Source organism: Neomonachus schauinslandi, chromosome 3 (assembly GCF_002201575.2).
Source record: "Neomonachus schauinslandi chromosome 3, ASM220157v2, whole genome shotgun sequence".
Taxonomy (NCBI): Eukaryota; Metazoa; Chordata; class Mammalia; order Carnivora; family Phocidae; genus Neomonachus; species Neomonachus schauinslandi.
The window spans coordinates 181,893,158-181,911,996 of NC_058405.1; the positions used below are offsets into that span (position 1 = coordinate 181,893,158).

The 18,839-nt window shown below is 36.5% G+C and overlaps 1 protein-coding gene across 1 annotated transcript in view; it reads right to left on the reverse strand.

Moving 5' to 3' along the window:
* Nucleotides 1-18,839, reverse strand: part of LOC110574333 (thiamine transporter 2-like) — a 36,972-nt gene continuing 18,133 nt past the window's right edge. The window contains exons 4-6 of the mRNA XM_044913440.1: nucleotides 15,274-15,466; nucleotides 9,166-9,307; nucleotides 1-477 (exon numbers count right to left, since the gene is read on the reverse strand). Of these exons, the coding sequence (XP_044769375.1) occupies nucleotides 301-477; nucleotides 9,166-9,307; nucleotides 15,274-15,466 (512 nt within the window). The 3' untranslated portion in view covers nucleotides 1-300. The remainder of the gene's footprint in view (nucleotides 478-9,165; nucleotides 9,308-15,273; nucleotides 15,467-18,839) is intronic.

Genomic DNA, 18,839 nt, shown 5'->3' on the forward strand with positions numbered 1-18,839 from the left:
CATTTTCTGATTTCCATGTTCTTTTGGGGTGGACTTGAAGATATTAAAACAGTATTTAGGGTCCCAGTTGCTCACCGAGGTCATAAAGATGGCTGGTTTCAACTTAGTTGACTCCAGTTTTTGGTTGTACCCAGTTCACCAGCCCATAGCAGAGGTTTTGATGTGGTGTTGATGAGGTTGATGATAATCCTGTCTTTTATGGTATCTCAATCTAGGACAAAAAATTAAAATGCCATGTAGTGTAGCGCTATACATTTTCAGAGTCGTCTGTCCTTTGAGTCCATAGTAGGAAAGACCAGGCTAAAACTGTGTTACTGTGTTCATATCAGACATTGAATTCTCCGGTTCACTTGGATTCTGACCAGTAGTAGTAGACCTACATTTTTCCTTTCCGCATTTGGCTGAATAGATTATGTAAATGCTTCTCATTAGGAAAATTCCAGCAATAACAGAAAAATAACTCCCATAAATTAAAAACTAAAAAAGAAAAAGAAAATTAATGCATGACATTAAAATGGGTATTCAGCACTGAAGTTATAGAATGATGCTTTACTACTAGCTGGGAGATCTTAAACAGGTCACGGATTCTCTCTGTCTCAATTTTCTCAGTTGTAAAATTAGAATAATAACAATATTTACACATTTGTTGTGATGATTAAATGAGTTATTACATATAAGATATATAGAACAGTACCTACGTGGTAGAATTCAATCAATGTTAACTGTAGTTCTGAAAGTCTCCATCTATATAGAGTATATATAGTTTTCCTTCTTTTTTTCATATTCACATTTAGTATATGAAATTGGAAGTTTATTTTTTCATAGAATATAACATGCTTGACAGTATTTCTATCCAAAGAAAATAACAATGAAAAGAAAGAAGACAGTGTTTCTGTCCAAAATATTGAAATGATATTAATAGATGGATAGAAGTTTAGAACTTGTATATATTCCTAATGAATAATTGAACATTTAATAATTTTTAATAATTCTCCTTAGATATACAGACGAAGACGTTTTAATCATGTTTTATTTTTTTAAAAATTTAACTGTATTAACTTTTAAAATTTTTGTTTGCCTGGTATGAATTTTCCCTCCCCCCCTCCAAACTTCAGATGTCTTTATAATTTTAAATGTGTCTTCTGTAAATAGACTATATTTGTAACCCTTTAAGAATCTAACCTGAAAATATTCTTTTTATTCTTTTTATTTTTTTTTTCTGGGTTGTAGCTTTGAATTGCTTGATTTTTATTTTTGGAAAATTATAAACATTCACAAAAGTGGACAGGACAGTATCCAAATGCCCATGAATCCATGACCTGGTTTTATCAATCACCAGCTCATAGCCAGTCTTGTTTCCACAATGTCCCAACCACTTCCCCTTTCCCCTTGCAGATTAATTTGAATCCAGTAATCATATAATGTAATAAATATTTCAGCTTGTATCTTTAAAAAGAGGGACACACAAAAGTGTAACCATGAATCATTAATACATCTAAAAATTAACAGTTGTTTAATATCATCTAGTCAGTATTCAAGTCTCCTTACTTGTCTCATAATATTTTTAGTTTCTGGGAATGAATCAGGATTCAAATAAGATCCACACATTGTGACTGATTGCCGAATTTCTCGACACAATTGATCTTTTTTTAAAATTTTATTTGTTGAAAAACTGTAATTTCCCAGACGTTGGTGTTTTTTGGTGATAATCCTGGATGTCATGTAATGAATTCTTCTGCTTCCCCTATTTCCTGTAAATTGGCAGTCCAACCTATGAGCTAATTTGTTATTTTAGTGACAACTAACATATTTGTGTTTTTTGCCACCATATTTTTCGTGCTCCTTAATTTTCCCCTCCTTTCTTGAGCTCTTTCATGTGATTCTTTTTCCATGTACTGTTTTATTCTTCTCTTCTGTATAAAAATTGTATAACCTACTTCTAATTTTTTTTGTGGTTGCACTTGAAATATTGACTCTTAAATAAACAAAGCAGTGGTGCATAAAGGTGATGGTGGTGGCAGTTGTCTGTCTTGGGTACGGGCAGTAAGTGGGGAGAACTCTCTGTAGAGAATTTTAAAACTATAATAAAACTGATTAAAAGTCTGTTCCATCTCATTATCGTCATGCTGTAGCAATTTAAACAATGCTGGTGATGAAATCCACCTCCCTACCAGATGGACTGCCATCCCGCTCCCTACTTAGTACGTCGCCCTAGCAGTGTCTAATCAATAATTCCTGCCCTCCTGCAGAACAGCACAAAAATCCTTAGTTTTGAACATCTTCTACTGTTAGATACTATTGTATATTGTACACATCAGGCATCTTTTTAAAAACTCCTCAAGATATAAAATATAAGTATTATTCTTTTATTTTTTATTTTTAAAGATTTTATTTATTTATTTATTTATTTTAGAGAGGGTGGGAGGGGCAGAGGGAAAGGGAGGGAGAGAGAATTTTAAGCAGACTTCCCGCTGAGCATGGAGCCCAACAGGGGGCTCCATCACAGGACCCTGAGATCATGACTTGAGCTCAAATCAAGAGTTGGATGCTCAACTGACTGATCCACCTGGTGCCCCTAAGTATTACTCTGATTTTCAATGATTAGTGTTTGTTTAGATTTACTCACATGTTTAGTTCTTTTTTTCACATTCCTTCTTTTGGGAATACCTTCCTTTTGGGATAATTTTCCTTCTTCTTCAAGTGCATCCTTTAGAAATTGCTTTTGTAAAGGTTTGTTTGTGATAACACACACACTCGTTCTATTTCCATTCGTCTGAAAATGTTCTTTTTTACTCATTTTTATTTTATTTTTTTATTTTTTAAAGATTTTATGTATCCATTTGACAGAGAAAGACACAGCGAGAGAGGGAACACAAGCACGGGGAGTGGGAGAGGGAGAAGCAGGCTTCCCACAGAGTGGGGAGCCCGACGCAGGGCTTGATCCCAGGACCCTGGGATCATGACCTGAGCCGAAGGCAGACGCTTAACGACTGAGCCACCCAGGCGCCCCTTCACTCTCATTTTTAAAACATAGTTTCTCTTTGTCTATAATTCTAGACTGGCCATTATTCTCTGCAACATTTGAAGCCATTGTTTTGCTGGCTTCTACTGTGAGCTACTGACATGTCCATTGTCGATTATCTGTAGCTGATGTTCTGTTTCTCTAAGATTTCTTTTTCTTTGGTTTTCTGCATTTAACCACAGTGTGTTTAGATATGAATTTCTTTTTACTTACTCTTTTTGAGATTTTTGGAGCTTCTTTCTTAATTTTGAGAATACATGCTCTTGATTACTTCTGGAAAATTCTCAGTGAATATTTCTTTATTGGCCTCTCTTTACTACCTTTATTATCTCCTCAAGGAACTCCAACTAGATATTTGTTAAACTTTTTCACTTTCATCTCCCCATGTGTTAATTTTTCCACTTCTCTGTCTCTGTGCTGCATTCTTGGTGATTTCTTCCCATTCAGTAATTTTTCCTATATATGTATCTAACTTGTTCTTAGCATATTTAAGTTTCTAATTCTCATGAGTCCTATTTTTCCCAAATATTCACAATCATTCATGAGGTATTTTGTCTCATTCTCATGTCATTATTTTCCTTTGTATACAAACCTGTCAAACATCTTTGTCTTCTAATGCTGGTAATTCCTCTGTCTCAAATCTTTGTCGGTCTGATTCTGCTATTAATTTTTTCAGTTGGCTTGCTCATGGTACTTTATATCCATGCATGATTTTGGACTTTTTAAAAAATCATAATCTTATATTTGGTGGCATTTTATATATGGCAATTTTAAAGATTTCTGTATTGAGGGACAGTCTTCCAGAGAGCATTTGTTTTGATACATACAGGTGCCTGGGGGCCATTACCAACCAGGGCCATTTTAAACTAAATATTCAGTTTTAGAAAAAAAATGTTTGGCTTATAAAAATTGGGCACTAGAATTATGTGAGTGCTGGCTTATGAAAGCAAATTTCCAGAGTCAATTCCTCTGATACCACCCAGATTCATCTTCTTTGCTGGAGTTTCCCCCATAATTTCATGGTTTGTTTCTGTTTCACCACTCACTGAGGATGTAGCCTTTGGGGTTGCCACTAAAACCAAAATTCCAGGTCATTGGGCGAATCAGCAGATGCTCGAGCGCATGATAGATTCAGTGCTTCCTTATCTATCCGGTTTCCTGTTCCTGCTTTGACCTCTGCAGAGTGTTCTTATTTCTTACCAATTCAGCCATTTATTAAAAAAAAAAATCTTAAATTTATATCCAGGAGTTTTAGGTGTTTTGAAGTATAAAGGATTTTTTTCTGATATCCAGCTTATTATTGCTTCAATGGAAATAAGTCTTTCTTATTTTAGTATTTTTTAAGTCTGTAGCTTTTAATGGAAGTAAGTCTTTCTTAATCTAATATTTTTAAAAATCGTTGTTGACTTTAAACTTCAAACAACATGCACCGCCCTTCTTCTCCTTCTTCAAACGCAATCCCTCAACCCCATTCCTCTGAAGGTACTCGCCTTCAGACCATTTCCACTAGAATAGAAAAGTAAGAAAACAAGACAAAATCTGAAGATCAGGACCCAACTTCATTGAAAATCTGTATAGGTAGTTACTTTGTTTGATAATGAAAATCTGGCCTCAACTTCAGCTACTCTTTGAGTTAGGATTCCAAGATAGTTTATGAAATAGAGAAACCTAAATCCGACAGACCACACATCTCACATGTTTTGAGTTAATGAATGTGACCTGAAAACACTCATCTGAGCTATCTGGACTATCCCATGCTTTAAACACATCTGAAAAATTTCAGATTTGATGTATGGGAGGCTGCCACAAATCTGAAGGGATCGCCATTTCATGCACTCAAAATAATAGCATCGCTGTTCTACTTTTTGCGAGATAATCTTTCTGTTTAGAGTGCCCGTTCCCTTATTAAGCCCTTTGGGGTTAAAGCTAAAACTCCATTTTCATGATTCTAATTTTTATTTAATTTAGGGCACCCAAAGTACCAGTTATCCTAGCTAGATGATCTAATGGACTGTGTAACCAGGGGTCCATCTGGTCCCCGAGGGGCTGAGTGCAGTCGCTTCCTGCCAAGAGAGCTGGGGAGGATCATTTTGCATTTCTCCATGAGGACACGAAAGACAGAACAGAGCATCAGCTGTGGTTTCCATGACACCGAGGGGTCACTTTATACCAGTGGCCTTCCCCTTTTCTTTTTCATGTGTACTTCCCCACCTTTCTGGTGATGGGGTTCAGGACAAGCTACCCCCAAATATGACACTTTGGCATAGTGAATATTTTTTAACTGAAGGAATCTGAGACATGGCAGGTGCAGGAAGGACTTTCCAACCTTCCTTTGGAGCAGGTCATAAGACCCTAGTGTCTATACCCGGAGGAAAAGGGACATCCTTATCTCCAAAGATAAAGGGACACAGAGAGGAATCTGAATGAACAGACCGTGTGAAGTTTCCCCAATTTACTATTCTTAGCTCATATCCTTTTTGTCCTATCATATTGTTTTTTCACAACTTTCCACTCTTTATCAAATCTAGCATAAAAACACTCAGGCTCAACTATTTCATCGGGTCTTCATTTCCTTATAAAGGTTCCTGTGTTACATAAAACTTAAATCAAATACATTTGTATGCTTTTGTTAATTTGTTTTTGTTACAGAGACCCAGTGGAGAGCCAAATATGGTGAGAGGAAACAATATTTTTCCTCCCGGACAGTATCAAGAGTTGCTTTTCATATCTTAAGCCTCAAGACCATCCAGGGAGGAGGCGGGTGAAAGTAATGAGATTCATGAATGGGAGTTGAATGAATGTCAATTCCCTCAATCAATAAGAAATTGATGGTTACCAACGTGTTCCCCATTCCAAGGGGTATCTCTGCAAATTGAAGGGTGGAACCGGGTAGGGGGTGAGAGGGATGGAGGGATATAGTAACAAGTAACCAACTTGTGAATAATTGGGTGTTTTTGTGTGAAACCTAAGAAAGGGATTATTTTTTATTTACTTATTTGAGAGAGAGAGAGAGAGAGTGGGAGAGTGAGTATACAGGGGGAAGAGCAGAGGGAGAGGGATATAATTTCCATCAGACTCCCTGCTGAGTGTAGAACATGATGCCGGGCTCGATCTCAAGACCCTGAGATCATGACCTGAGCGGAAACCAAGAGTCGGACACTTAACTGACTGAGCCAACCAGGCGCCCCACAGAAGGATTATTTTTTAAAAATTAACCTTTTGGAGTTGTGTGATTATTCACCCACTCCCTCTAAAAGTCCCTCATATTTACACCTACGAATTTCACCTATTTTTTAAAAACAAAAATCCCCAGGAAATTATTCTATATCATCAGTATACCACAGTATGTTCTTATGCTTTCAGTAAAGCTAAACTTTAAAGTTACCGCTTCTTACATAACTAGCTAAATTACTCCTTAGGTTTTTCTAGATGAGGTAAAAAGATTCTTTTAGCTTTTCTCATGGACCTTTTTCCCCTAGTCTTTCAGTAATATTCAAAGATATACGTGGAACTTCTTTTTAAGATATCTATGGTCCTTTTAAATTGAGAAATCTATAAAAAGCCTATGTTGTGATAACAGGTTGAGAAATAATGAGAAAATGGAGGAATTAGTTCAGGATGTCTCAATGCAGATTTCTCTCCACTGAATCTCTATGTCTTATGAGAATGCGGACTTAGGTTGTAGTTTCTATTTTTTAGATTCCAATCTTTTAAAATGGCACTTGAAATTATATGAAGAAACTCATGGGATATCGTAAGTGCATAATCAATGATAAATGGACATTTATGATTGAGACTTGGGAGTTATTAATCAATATACCTCTATATTCTTGGCTTTCTGAAGTTTAATCCAAGCATATTTCATTAGATTCCTACCCAAATCAATTTTTAAGAAGTCTGCTTTTCAAACCCAGAAATCTGTAGTAACACTTTTTTGTCTGGGGAATATTTTATAGAAATAGGGCTTGTCTTCCTTTATGCCTTTGGACTGTGTATTTTGTGCTTACCCTACTCTGGCATCTGGGTAAACTAGTCCTTTATTCAGGAGTTGAGTTTTACAGTACATAACTTACATGAAAGAATCTCAATGAAAGTTGTTGTAGCATTGAAGTTATTAGCAGAGATGATAAGAGAAGATAGGTAGAAATACAGAGAAAGATTTTAAGAGGAGTGCCCTGAATCTAGATTTTCCTTGGTTGAGAAGATAAAACCATTTGGAAATCTTGACTTACCAGAGGAAACAAAGATGAAGTTTGACTTTTCTGCCAAACTTAATTTTTACCCCCAGCTTTGGATGTCCATGTGAACTCCCCAGAAAGGTCAAAATGTATTGATTTTTTTCACAAAGCAGTCATTTAAATCAGGTTACACAAAGTAGTGGCAGAGACGAGGACAGAAAGACTGACAGGCAATTTTCTTCTCAAGTTCTGGGTTGCCTACTTCAGTTCTAGGAATTCATTAATTTCAGGTTAAGACTCAATGGATTTGTGGGAAAATAAAGGAGACAGCTGGAGGTGATTCACGTAGAAGTCCTTAGAAAAGATAAGTGTATCCTAACAATGTTGACTCATGTGAATAACTCTTGTTTCTTTCTATTAAGAAAAGAGAGTGATGCACCCTTGTATTGAGTACACTACAGGCTGGGAATGGTGCATTTTATAGGCGGGCATCTAATCTGTGTAAGACCTCATGAAGTAGGTATTATATTTTCCATTTTACTGAAGAGAAAACAGACATTAAAAAAGAATTACAGGGGGCGCCTGGGTGGCTCAGTCCTTAAGCGTCTGCCTTCGGCTCAGGTCCTGGTCCCAGGGTCCTGGGATCGAGTCCCACATCAGGGTCCTTGCTCAGTGGGGAGTCTGCTTCTCCCTCTCCCTCTGTGCTCTCTCATGCTCTCTCTCTCTCTCAAGTAATAAATAAAATCTTTTAAAAAATTACATCTCTGGGGGAAGGATGAGGAAGTGTGTGGCAGGTACAGATGAAATAAGATTGGCCATAAGATTGAGACATCATGACATTATTCTTTCTAATTTTAAAATGTATTTGAAATTTTCCCAAATTAAAAGTTTTTAAGAAATCATTAATAAACATCAAGATTAATATTCATACTTTGTTGATTTCAGGCTTGTACTCCCTTGATCACATTTCTAAATAGCTGGAGAGCAAATTTCAAGCTGGATGGTAAACCAGGAATTTAAATTTTATTTTAGAAAGTAACAATTGATCTCTTTATGTTCTCAAAAAGAATTGAGAGCAATTCTATAGTAATCTTAGTTTTAATATTTATTCAATGAAGATATCTTTCCTTCTACTGAACTAGTTTGAGATTAAAATAGATTTCTTAAATGTCCTGGTGTTACTCATTCAATTGTGTTACCGGAAATGATTTCTTTTTCTCTATTTGTTTTTAAAGAAGACATTTCAATATTCTAAACATTTGCATTAGGTATGTGTAGAGACAGGTAAGATCAACCATTTTGTCCATGAGACTGAGTAGGCTTATGAAATCTATGAACTAAGCATTCATAAGATTGAACTTTAGCCAGGGCAAGAAAAACCTTTAGCTGTGGGTAATGAGAACCACTTAAACTGGAATGACTTTATGGGTCTATTTTAGATAATGCTTTCATTCTTTCACCTGCTTAATGAAAAGGTCACCTGTTTAACGAAAAAGTTTCCTAAGAAAGAGAATGTACCTTAACTTCATCATATTTATATCTCTCAATACAAAATTATTCCATTGAAGACACCGTGCTAGATGAAAACAAGCCAGAAGCAAAAGGCTATCGCTCTATGATTCCATTCATATGACTTCCTAAAGCAATAGGGATAGAAAACCCATCAGGGGGTTGCTGCGGGTCGTGTGGAGAGAGGAAGCTGATGGCAAAGGGGCATGGGCATTGTCTGGGTGAAGGTGCGGTTCTTTATTTTCATGTGGTGGTGGCTACACAGCTGTGTGTTTGCCCAAATTAATAGAACTGTATATAAATTTATTTATATGTCAATTTATTGTATGATAATTATACCTCAGTAAGTCCACTTGCTATGTATAATAATGTGCGTGTGCGTGGGTGAGTGTGTGTGTGCGTGTGGTTTTCAGGGTGTCCCTCGGTGTCAGTGAGGGCACAGAGGCATGCACTTACCTGGATGCTGACCGGAAGCCCCAGTCCCTGTTTGTCAACCACAGCTACAGTCATGCCAGTCTGGATCGCCAGGGCAATGAAGGTGTTGATTCCGAACACCAGGGCATAGCGTTCCACACTGAGATTAGCAGCAATCTGAAATCTAACAGTGTACAAATGGAAAGGGTTTTGAAAGCACACATATGTGGGCTTTTATTTTATTATTTTTTTAAGATTTTTTTATTTATTCATTTGGAAAAGAGAGGAAGCAGAGAGAGAGAGCATACGAGAGGGGGTGGGGAGAGGCAGAGCTGGAGGGAGAAGCCGACTCCCCGCGGAGCAGGGAGCCCGATGCGGGGCTCGACCCAGGGGCCCAGGACCCTGGGATCATGACCTGAGCGGAAGACAGACAATGACTGAGTCACCCAGACGCCCCTATATGTAGAGCAGGGAATTGTGTTGTTCCCAAGATTTGGCTCCCCTCAGGCAGCTCAAGCTTCTGTTGACAGTTTCTTGCTAAAAAGCTCTTCTAGCAGGGAAAAAGGAATGAAGGGTAGATGGAATAGTGAAGTGTTATATTTTAACATTCCATGCGATGTGATGTATTATAAGAATTTAAAAATAATTAACCTTCTCTAAAATTAAGCCAAATATTCCAAATGTTCTGCAACCAGGTAACACTGAACATTATTAGATGTGGATATGGTTTAGCAGTCACTTTTTAACCTAGACAGATCAATGAATAAATCACGAGTCAATTTGATGAGTTTTTACTTATTTGGAGGCTCTTCACTTCACAACATTAGCAGTTTCAGAGTCTAATAGGTGAATTTTTTCTCTGGAAAACTCACAAATTATTTGCTTTCACAGTTGGTTCAATATGGCCATTAGTTCATTTAATTTAGTCAGGCAAGACTGACATATATGCATTCAAATTCTTCCATGTAATTTAGCTAAGACATTTATAACCTGATTTTATTTAAAAATATGAAAACAGGGAGCCTGGGTGGCTCAGTCGGTTAAGTGTCTGCCTTCAGCTCAGGTCATGATCCCAGAGTCCTGGGATCGAGTCCCGCATTGGGCTCCCTGCTCAGTGGGCAGTCTGCTTTTCCCTCTGACCCTACCCCCTCTTGTGCTCTCTCTCTCTCAAATAAATAAATAAAATATTTTAAAAAATATGAAAACAAATGGAAAGTTTTAACTATTTTTACATCCCCTCCCCAAATCCTCACATTAAAAAATAAATACAAGCATTTTAAAATTATGTGATTCAATGAAAATGTATTATTTCAGTGAAACAATTACCAACTAAACATAACAAAACCCATAAATTACTCTAGATCCCACAAAGTGAATATTAACACATGGTCCAAATGGGCCTTATAATTTCAGGAGTTTCTTGCTCAGCTAACAATTTTTCCTTTGAAAAAAAAATGCTATACTGGATAGATGCTCTTGAAATATAGATTAAATAAATTAAATGGCAGATTCCCTTTTAGTATGCCAATTATTCCAGGTTGGAATCTTGATTTAATCTGTACAGATGCTTAAACAGAGTATCAATGATTACTTGGTTTTGGACAGACCTTTATATGTGGTGGATTCAGACAGAGGCATAATGCTGACATCAAGGTCAGTGTGGTTTTGAATCCTAAGATTTTTCAGTCTAAACCCAAAAATTATTGTCCCAGGCAACTGAAATGACAAGGAATCATACTGTCTAAAATCTTATTTCAAAGCTCCTACTGGGTCATTTCTACATAGGCGTAAAACTACCATGCAGAGCACACTGCACAGGGCTACTAAGTTCTTGGAAAGAGAATTATATTCATTTTCTGTTAGGCATTTAGCACTAAGTACAGATGAGCTTCTGAGATAGTCTGTAATTTGAAGATAAAACCACTTTGAAATTTTATTTGATTGTTTATGTTCCATATATTATGGCATTACGGGATTGACATTTACTAATTTACCCTATAACTTAAAGGAAAGTCATAGGAACAATTTATAAAGGCATTAAAAAAACACATTACTTTGTGCCCATATAAAAATAGGATGGTTAAATTAAAAAAAAATTCAATAGCCCAAAGTTTTTTTTTAATGTTATATTATCGTATTTGTTCATTGCTTTTTTTTTTAAAGATTGTATTTATTTATTTGAGAGAGAGCGAGCACAAGCAGAGGAAGGGGCCGAAGGAGAGGGAGAGGGAGAAGCAGACACTCCAATAAGCAGGGAGCCTGACATGGGACTCGATCCCAGGACCCCAAGATCATGACCTGAGCTGAAAGCAGATGCTTAACAGACTGAGCCACCCAGGTACCCCTTGCTTGTTGTTGTTGTTTTCTAGAAATGCTAACCAAGTGTTTATCATGAAACAAGGACTTCATGGGCATACCAATGAACAAGCATGATTTTACCCTCACAGAGCTTACACTCCAACAGGGAATACTTAACTGGACCCAGATAACTGCTTTGACTAACATTAATTAAATTTATCAGTTTTATCATGAAAAAGAAATATGAAGTAAATATCTCCTTTTGTAGAATACTCAGATTTTTTTATATGAACTTCTTGTATCACATGATGGTTGAAACCATGGATGGTCAATCATCTTAGAATTTCTTCCAAATCTGAACTTTAACCCTTTGCATTAGAAATACATTTATCCTACATGTGCTAAATTTATTTTAAAATTTTCTTAGAAGTTAGAGTAGTAAAAAGATGTGAATTAAGTTACAGAGACAGGATTCACCTACAGAGAAAATGATATTCTATCAGTATTCTGAAGTTGGACATGTGAGTGATAATTTCATTTAGCACCAAATTTGACAGATCTATGAGGTCAAGTTCTCTTTTATCCTGCACTGTGAGTCTGTATCCTGACACTAAGATACTATTTGTTGAGTCCTGCCCAGTAATTAGATATTTTAAGTAATGTAACCAAAGTTAATTATGCCTAAAATAATACTTTTTTTCACTAAGCTTACCAATCACCTGACTGAATTGACAAGTTAGATGAAAGACGATTGTTGAGCTTTATGTAGAATGCTCTGAACATACTGTCTGGGAAAACCCTGACAGTCATTAGATGAGTTCCATCTTCATAGCCTCTCAGAATCTCAGCATTCTTATTATTCTTGTGGATTAATGCTCTACTTCCTCATGTCTATAATAAATCATTCTGAGAATTTCTCAATACACCAAAACATTTTGGTTGTTTGTTTTTTCCTAAACCATCTCATATCCTGACAGTTAATCTTACTATTTTTTTCAAATTTTCCTATTTGTTTCTTTAGTAGAGCAATATTGACTCGCTTCACAGTATGCAATAGATATGCAGATGGCTGTGAACCAATCTGTTCTGAAATATTCAAGAATAATCTACTTTTACTTTTTCACTATGTGGAAGCTGTGGTCAGGAACAGTACAAATAACTCTGAAAAATTATTTTTACTAATTTTCAGGTTCTCCATCTTTCTAAATCTAGCCATTGAGCATTAAACCAAACTAATTTAGATTTGACTTAAGTTCCTTTTACTAATCAAGAGTTAGATTACTGTGAGAAAACAAAACATTTCGAATAATTTCTAAAATAAAAGTGGGGGAAGATAGAGATCTCCTTGTTAGGATGCTGAAGGTCAGAAAAGACCAAAATAACAATAAGAAAATAACAGGGTAAGCAAAAAATCATACTATTCCATAAAGAAAACATAAGTATAGTAAAACTGCTGAAAATCAAATAAAAACAGAAAATCTTAGAAGCAGCCAAAAGCAAAATTATCATCACATTTAGGGGAACAACAATGAGAATGACAACAAACTCCTTAATGCAAGCTGGAAGACAATGGAATAATAAATCCTTAAAGTGATGAATGGGAAAAAAAAAGTCAACTTAGAATTCTAATCAGCAAAAATATACTGAAAATAAAATGTATTTTCAAATAAATAAAATTTGAGAGAAATTGTCACCAGCTGGTTTGTATTACAAGTAATTTTAAAAGAAGTTTTCAGGCTGAGGGGAATCAACAGCAGATGGAAACTTGGATCTACAGAAAGAAATGAAAAGGATTGGGAATGGTAAATCTATGAGTAAACATAAAAGATTATATTTTTGGTCTTAATTTAAAAAAAGATAATTTTCTATTTAAAGCAAATAGAATAATAATGTATTGTAGGGTTTATAACAGCTACTGAAGTAAAATCTATAAAACAGTACAAGGGACAGGGAGTAAATGGAATTATGTTGCTGTAAAGTATTTATACACAAAGTGGTATAATATTAATTTAAGGAAAACTGATGAGTTAAAAATCCAATCCCACTAAAAACATAAAGACTTAGCAAAGAAAAACAAATAGAGGACATAAAAATGGAATTAAAAAGAAAGCTCAATTAACTTCAAAAGAGGAATAAAGACAAATGAACAGGTGGGACAAAGAGTAAACAAATAAACTGGTAGACTTAAACCCAATTGTAAGTTACATGGAGTTCATGGGTGAGCCTCTTGAATGTGTAATTTAATGTTTTAAGTGAATGTTTAGGCATTTTTTGGATATATAAATTAATGCTTTTGATAAAATTTGGGAACTTTTTGGCCATTATCTTTTTACATGTTTTTTCTTTTTCTTTATGTTCTCTTCTTCTGGGACTCCATGATGCATATCTTGATACACTTTATGGTGTTCCATAGATCTCTAAGAAAAGTTGAAGGCCAAAGAGCATATCCAAGATTATGCAGCCAATAATGTTAGGTCAAGGAATATATTTTCAGATGTTTGCTTTATCTCTGATCAGCTACCTAATTAAAATTAAACATATTGCCACACAGGATATGATGAGCAACCTAATCCTTTTTTAGGTATTCTCTAGGCAACATTCATCACTTCCTTAGGTCATTTTCTTTCCATTCTAATTAAAAGAGATCATATATTCCCCATGTTTAAACTACTGTATGATTTAACATTTCTTATTTTTATATATAGTTTTATAAAACAGCTTCAGTTCTACAACTGCTCTGAGACTATTTGGTAAGCTGTTTCAAAAAGAAACAGGTGTTCTATGATTATTCGTGTAGGTAGGGAGTGAAAACTAAATGGAGTCAAAATCAGATACAATCACATCTTATTTTGTTGCTAAATAAAACAAAATCAAAGTGGAGAAATTGGAACAACAGTATACTGTTGGTGGGAATACAAAATGGTACAGCCACTATGGAAAACAGTATGGAGGTTCCTCAACAAATTAAAAATAGAGCTACCATACAATCCAGAAATTCCCACTTCTGAGTATTTATCCAAAATAATTGAAATGAGTTCCTAGAAGAAATATGAGCACGCCCATGTTCAGTATATTGCTATTCACAATAGCCAAGATGTGAAAACAACCTAAGTGTCTATAGATGGATTAATGAATAAAGAAAATGTGGCACATACACACAATTGACTATTATTTAGCCTTTAAAAAGAAGGAATCTTGCAATATGGGACAACATGGATGAATCTTGGGAACACTATGCTACATGAAACATGTCAGTCGTAGAAGGACAAATGTTGCATGATTCCATTTATATGAATTGTCTAAAATAATCAAATTCATAGAAGCAAAGAATAGAATGGTAGTTTCCAGGGGCTGTGTGGAGGGGAAAATTAAGTTGCCTACTTAGTGTGTATAAATATGTATCTTTCAGTTACGCAACATAAATAAGTTCTAGCAGTCTGATGTACAACATTGTGCCTATAGATAACAATCCTGTAGTGCGCACTTTAAAGTCTGCTAAGAGGAGTAGATCTCATGTTAAATGTTTTTACCAAATAAGGAAAAGAGGACTATAAAAGAAAAAAATCAATAAAATTATTCTGTTAAACAAATACAATATAAAAAACCATAAAAAATCAAAACCTCAAAGTATATCACCATTTATTAATTATGAGAACTTCGAATTTTTTTTTCCTGATGAATAACCCTAATCAAGTCCCAGGAGAAAGTCCGTTAAAATAGGAATATAGTTGTTGTCTCTTATATTAAGCATTAAATATAACATTGCAAATGCTATTCAGAAGAACTGGAAGAATAAATAAAGAAATCTATTCTGTTGCTTGAGATTTAGATAAAGAAATGAAAAATACTTACGCTGCTATCGTTATGAGAAGCATGTAACTTGACTTGAATATCACGAAACCAGCATAGCACACCCAAATATTAGTCGTGTAATGCATGAGAAGTAGAGAACCTGCATCTGCTGCTGAGAACAGCGCCAGGGCCAGCTCTCCCAGGAGATCCCAGTTGACTTTCACACAACCAGCTGTGCAAGCTGCCAGAGCCCCTGGAAAGGAAGGAATCAATATATATGACGTCTTGTCATTCCACGCATAACGAAGTAGGGTGCTGTTTTGTTAAAATTCACACTGGATAGGCCCTGAAGCATTTCCAGGCTATGGTAAAAAATGTCGACTGATTGTGAACTTTGATTGAATGAAAACCACTTGATCCAGCTCTGTGAAGTGTACATATCTTTTTCTCTGAAAGTCTGAAATAGACAAACTGAATTTGGGTTTCCATAAATCACAGACTGGAACGGCCCCAGAGAGGCCATTTTTTTTTTCTTTCTTCTTCCCTTTGCAGAAGATAAAATTCAGGTTCAGAAACCTGGTGTCAAACAAAAACAAATCCAGACTTTGAAAGGGGGAGGCTTTATTTAGAAGAAAGAATGGCAATACGGAGAACACTCTGGTTGCCGAAATCTGCAAGCATCTTGAAATCAAACAGAAAAAGGGTTTTCTTTTATAGGGTAATCCTTCACTGTAGGGCAAGTGGACATAAGCGGGATCTTTGGAGAGGAAGCTGGACAAGGAAGGGGAAATGATCAGTGGAGACTGACAGGAAAGTGTCTCGCTGTGGTCAGTTTTCAGGAGAAGTTGATGGGGGCTGGGGCACATTCCACATTGTGTTGTGTTTACTCAGAGTTGGGGCAAGCAGAATGTAAGGGGTCTGTACTAAGGAGAGGAGCCTAACTCAAGTTCAGTCAAGACAAAGCAAAGCGTGAGGAATGGTCAGTTGTGAATACTTGGTGACCAAGTGGGGCACCAAGTTCTTCAAACTGAATGCCAGCCCTTGCTACTATGTCTGTCTCTGTGCCATGTAATGAATGAATGTTCTAGGAGGGATTCTCTCTCTCTGTCCTCATCTCTGTTTTCTCTATCTTTTCTATAACATTGATTTAAAAATTTCCTTAAATCCCTTAAGGATACCAACCTTCAAGAATTCTCTCTATTCACTTGCCCCCCATTTGTTGGTTTAATCATCCCCCCTCTTTATTTGTTGACTCATTCATTCACCTACTCACGCCATCAAATGTTTTTGAGCTTCTCTATGGGAAAATATGGTGGTGAACTTTGGATCCTTGCTCTTGAAAATAATATAGCCTACTGGAGAAATCAGATATATCAATTTTTAGTTTTAATAGTGTGTGATAGGACTGTAGAAATGCTGACCCTAACTCAAATTTAAACTAACCATAACCTAGTGGTTCTCACAAAGGTGTTTTTGCCCTTCAGGGGACAGATGGCAATATTTGAAGACAATTTTGGTTGTCATGATTTGGCAAGGAAATGGTGGTGCTGGTGGTGGTATGCTAAGGGGATCTAGTGGGTTAAGACCGATGATGCTGTGGAACGTCTTAAAATGCACAGGACAGCCCCCATGACAAAGAATTTCCCTGCCCCAAATGTCAGTATTGCTGAGGATGAGAAACTTTGACCCAAGCCCTGCATGTAGTCACAAGACATATCCCCAGGACACATTCATGTTATAATATGCATTATATGGACGTACTTATAATGTGTTCCTACATTGTGCTGTGAATGAAATAATCAACTGTCAGGTTTCTTGCTACCCTTAGCTTTCTTTCTTAAAGACATGGCTTAATTTGCACAAGGTCTTAGGTCAGCAAACCAGTCCTACTTCACCTGGTTCTGCCTAAAAATTTGACAATAATTAGACTAAAGAAAAATTGTGTTTCGGGGTCTTTTAAAGAATGAATTTTATAAACGCTTTACCTTTTCTACACATGCCCTCAGTAAGGACACATTATCTGAGGAGAAGAGGATTGTTTTCTCCCTTTTCCCGAGGAGCAAGTCCTTAGAAAGGAAATGGGTGTAAGGTAAACAAATCCTAGAACAGGTTTCTAGGAGTCAAAATGGAATTTTTAGAAAGGGAAGTGAAAAGAATATTACCTCAACAATGGACCCTGAAATGTTCAATAAATATGTGGGTGTGGAACACCCTAACTTCAAAAATAATATCTTCAAAGTCCTATTTGATGTGAAAGCTTTGTTATGTCAGGAAAAACCATGTACGTTGTTGGGCTCACTTCAAAGACAGTTCTGGGCTCTACCCTTCTGACTTTAAGAGCATTAACTCTGTGTCAGCCCACCTTCCCTCCTTCTCTTCACCTCACTCTCTTTGGAAAAGGATTTCAAACTTCACAAAATATGTTCTGGGAAAAAGGAAGAGTCCATGGACAAGAATCTAAGAACCCCCAAACCACAGTAGCTTCTCAGCCAGGAGGGAAGTTTTTCGAAAGTAGAAAGCCCAGGACAGGGTTGAGGGGGAATCCCGTAGCAGAAGCTGGAAACCCGCATTCCCCCAGAGACCTTCTCAAGGTCACGCAGTCTCGCTGCCTCTTTCCTGCTGCACAGAATGCAGTATCAGAAATCCATCTACAGGCAAATAAGGTTGAAGTAGGCACTTACCAGTCAGCTCAAGGAGAAGCAATAAATACTCAGGAACACACATATCCTCTTGAAGGTCCTGCCTCTCCCACATGTCACACCCTGCCTTTCTCCTTTCCTGGCGCTCTTTGTCTCGCGCTGCCATTTTCTCCACAATCAAGGATTGCTATTTGTTAAGAGCTACTGCAGGGGGACACAGTTCTTACTGGTTCTTACTAATGACAGATGAATGAAAGTATATTATGTAGGAAAGGCCAGGGAGAAAATTATACAAGATAATACAAGAAGCTGGTGGTGGAGAAGAGATAGGTTGGAAGACTGTAAGAATCCTGTCTTGATTCACTATTATTCTAGCAAATATCTGGATATGGTAGGGAATGGGGAAGCTGAGTAGGGAGAATGATCTTAATCAGAAGACCACAAGCTTTGGCAAATCCCTGCATGTACAGTTAAGGAAAGATATAAATAAATTATTTAAGTTGTCTCAAGGGGAGCCTTTGAAATGATAAAGTAGCTCCTAGAACAGTAGCTTTCAAACTTCTTTCACCATAGCCTGAAAAAAGAAATATATTTTATATGTCCACCAGTACATACATATGTGTATGTAAACAGAATTTTCACAAAACAGAACTTATCCCTATAAGCTGCTATGCTCCCTATTCTATTCTATTCTATTCTATTCTATTCTATTCTATTCTAAATTTTCTATTCTGTTCTTTGATTTAAAAATGCTGGTCAGGGGCGCCTGGGTGGCTCAGTCAGTTAAGCGTCTGCCTTCAGCTCAGGCCATGATCCCAGGGTCCTGGGATCAAGCCCCACATCAGGCTTCCTGCCTGGCAGGAAGCCTGCTTCTCCCTCTCCCACTCCTCCTGCTTGTGTTCCCTCTCTCACTGTGTCTCTCTCTCTGTCAAATAAATAAATAAAATCTTAAAAAAAATAAAATAAAAAAATAAAAATGCTGGTCAG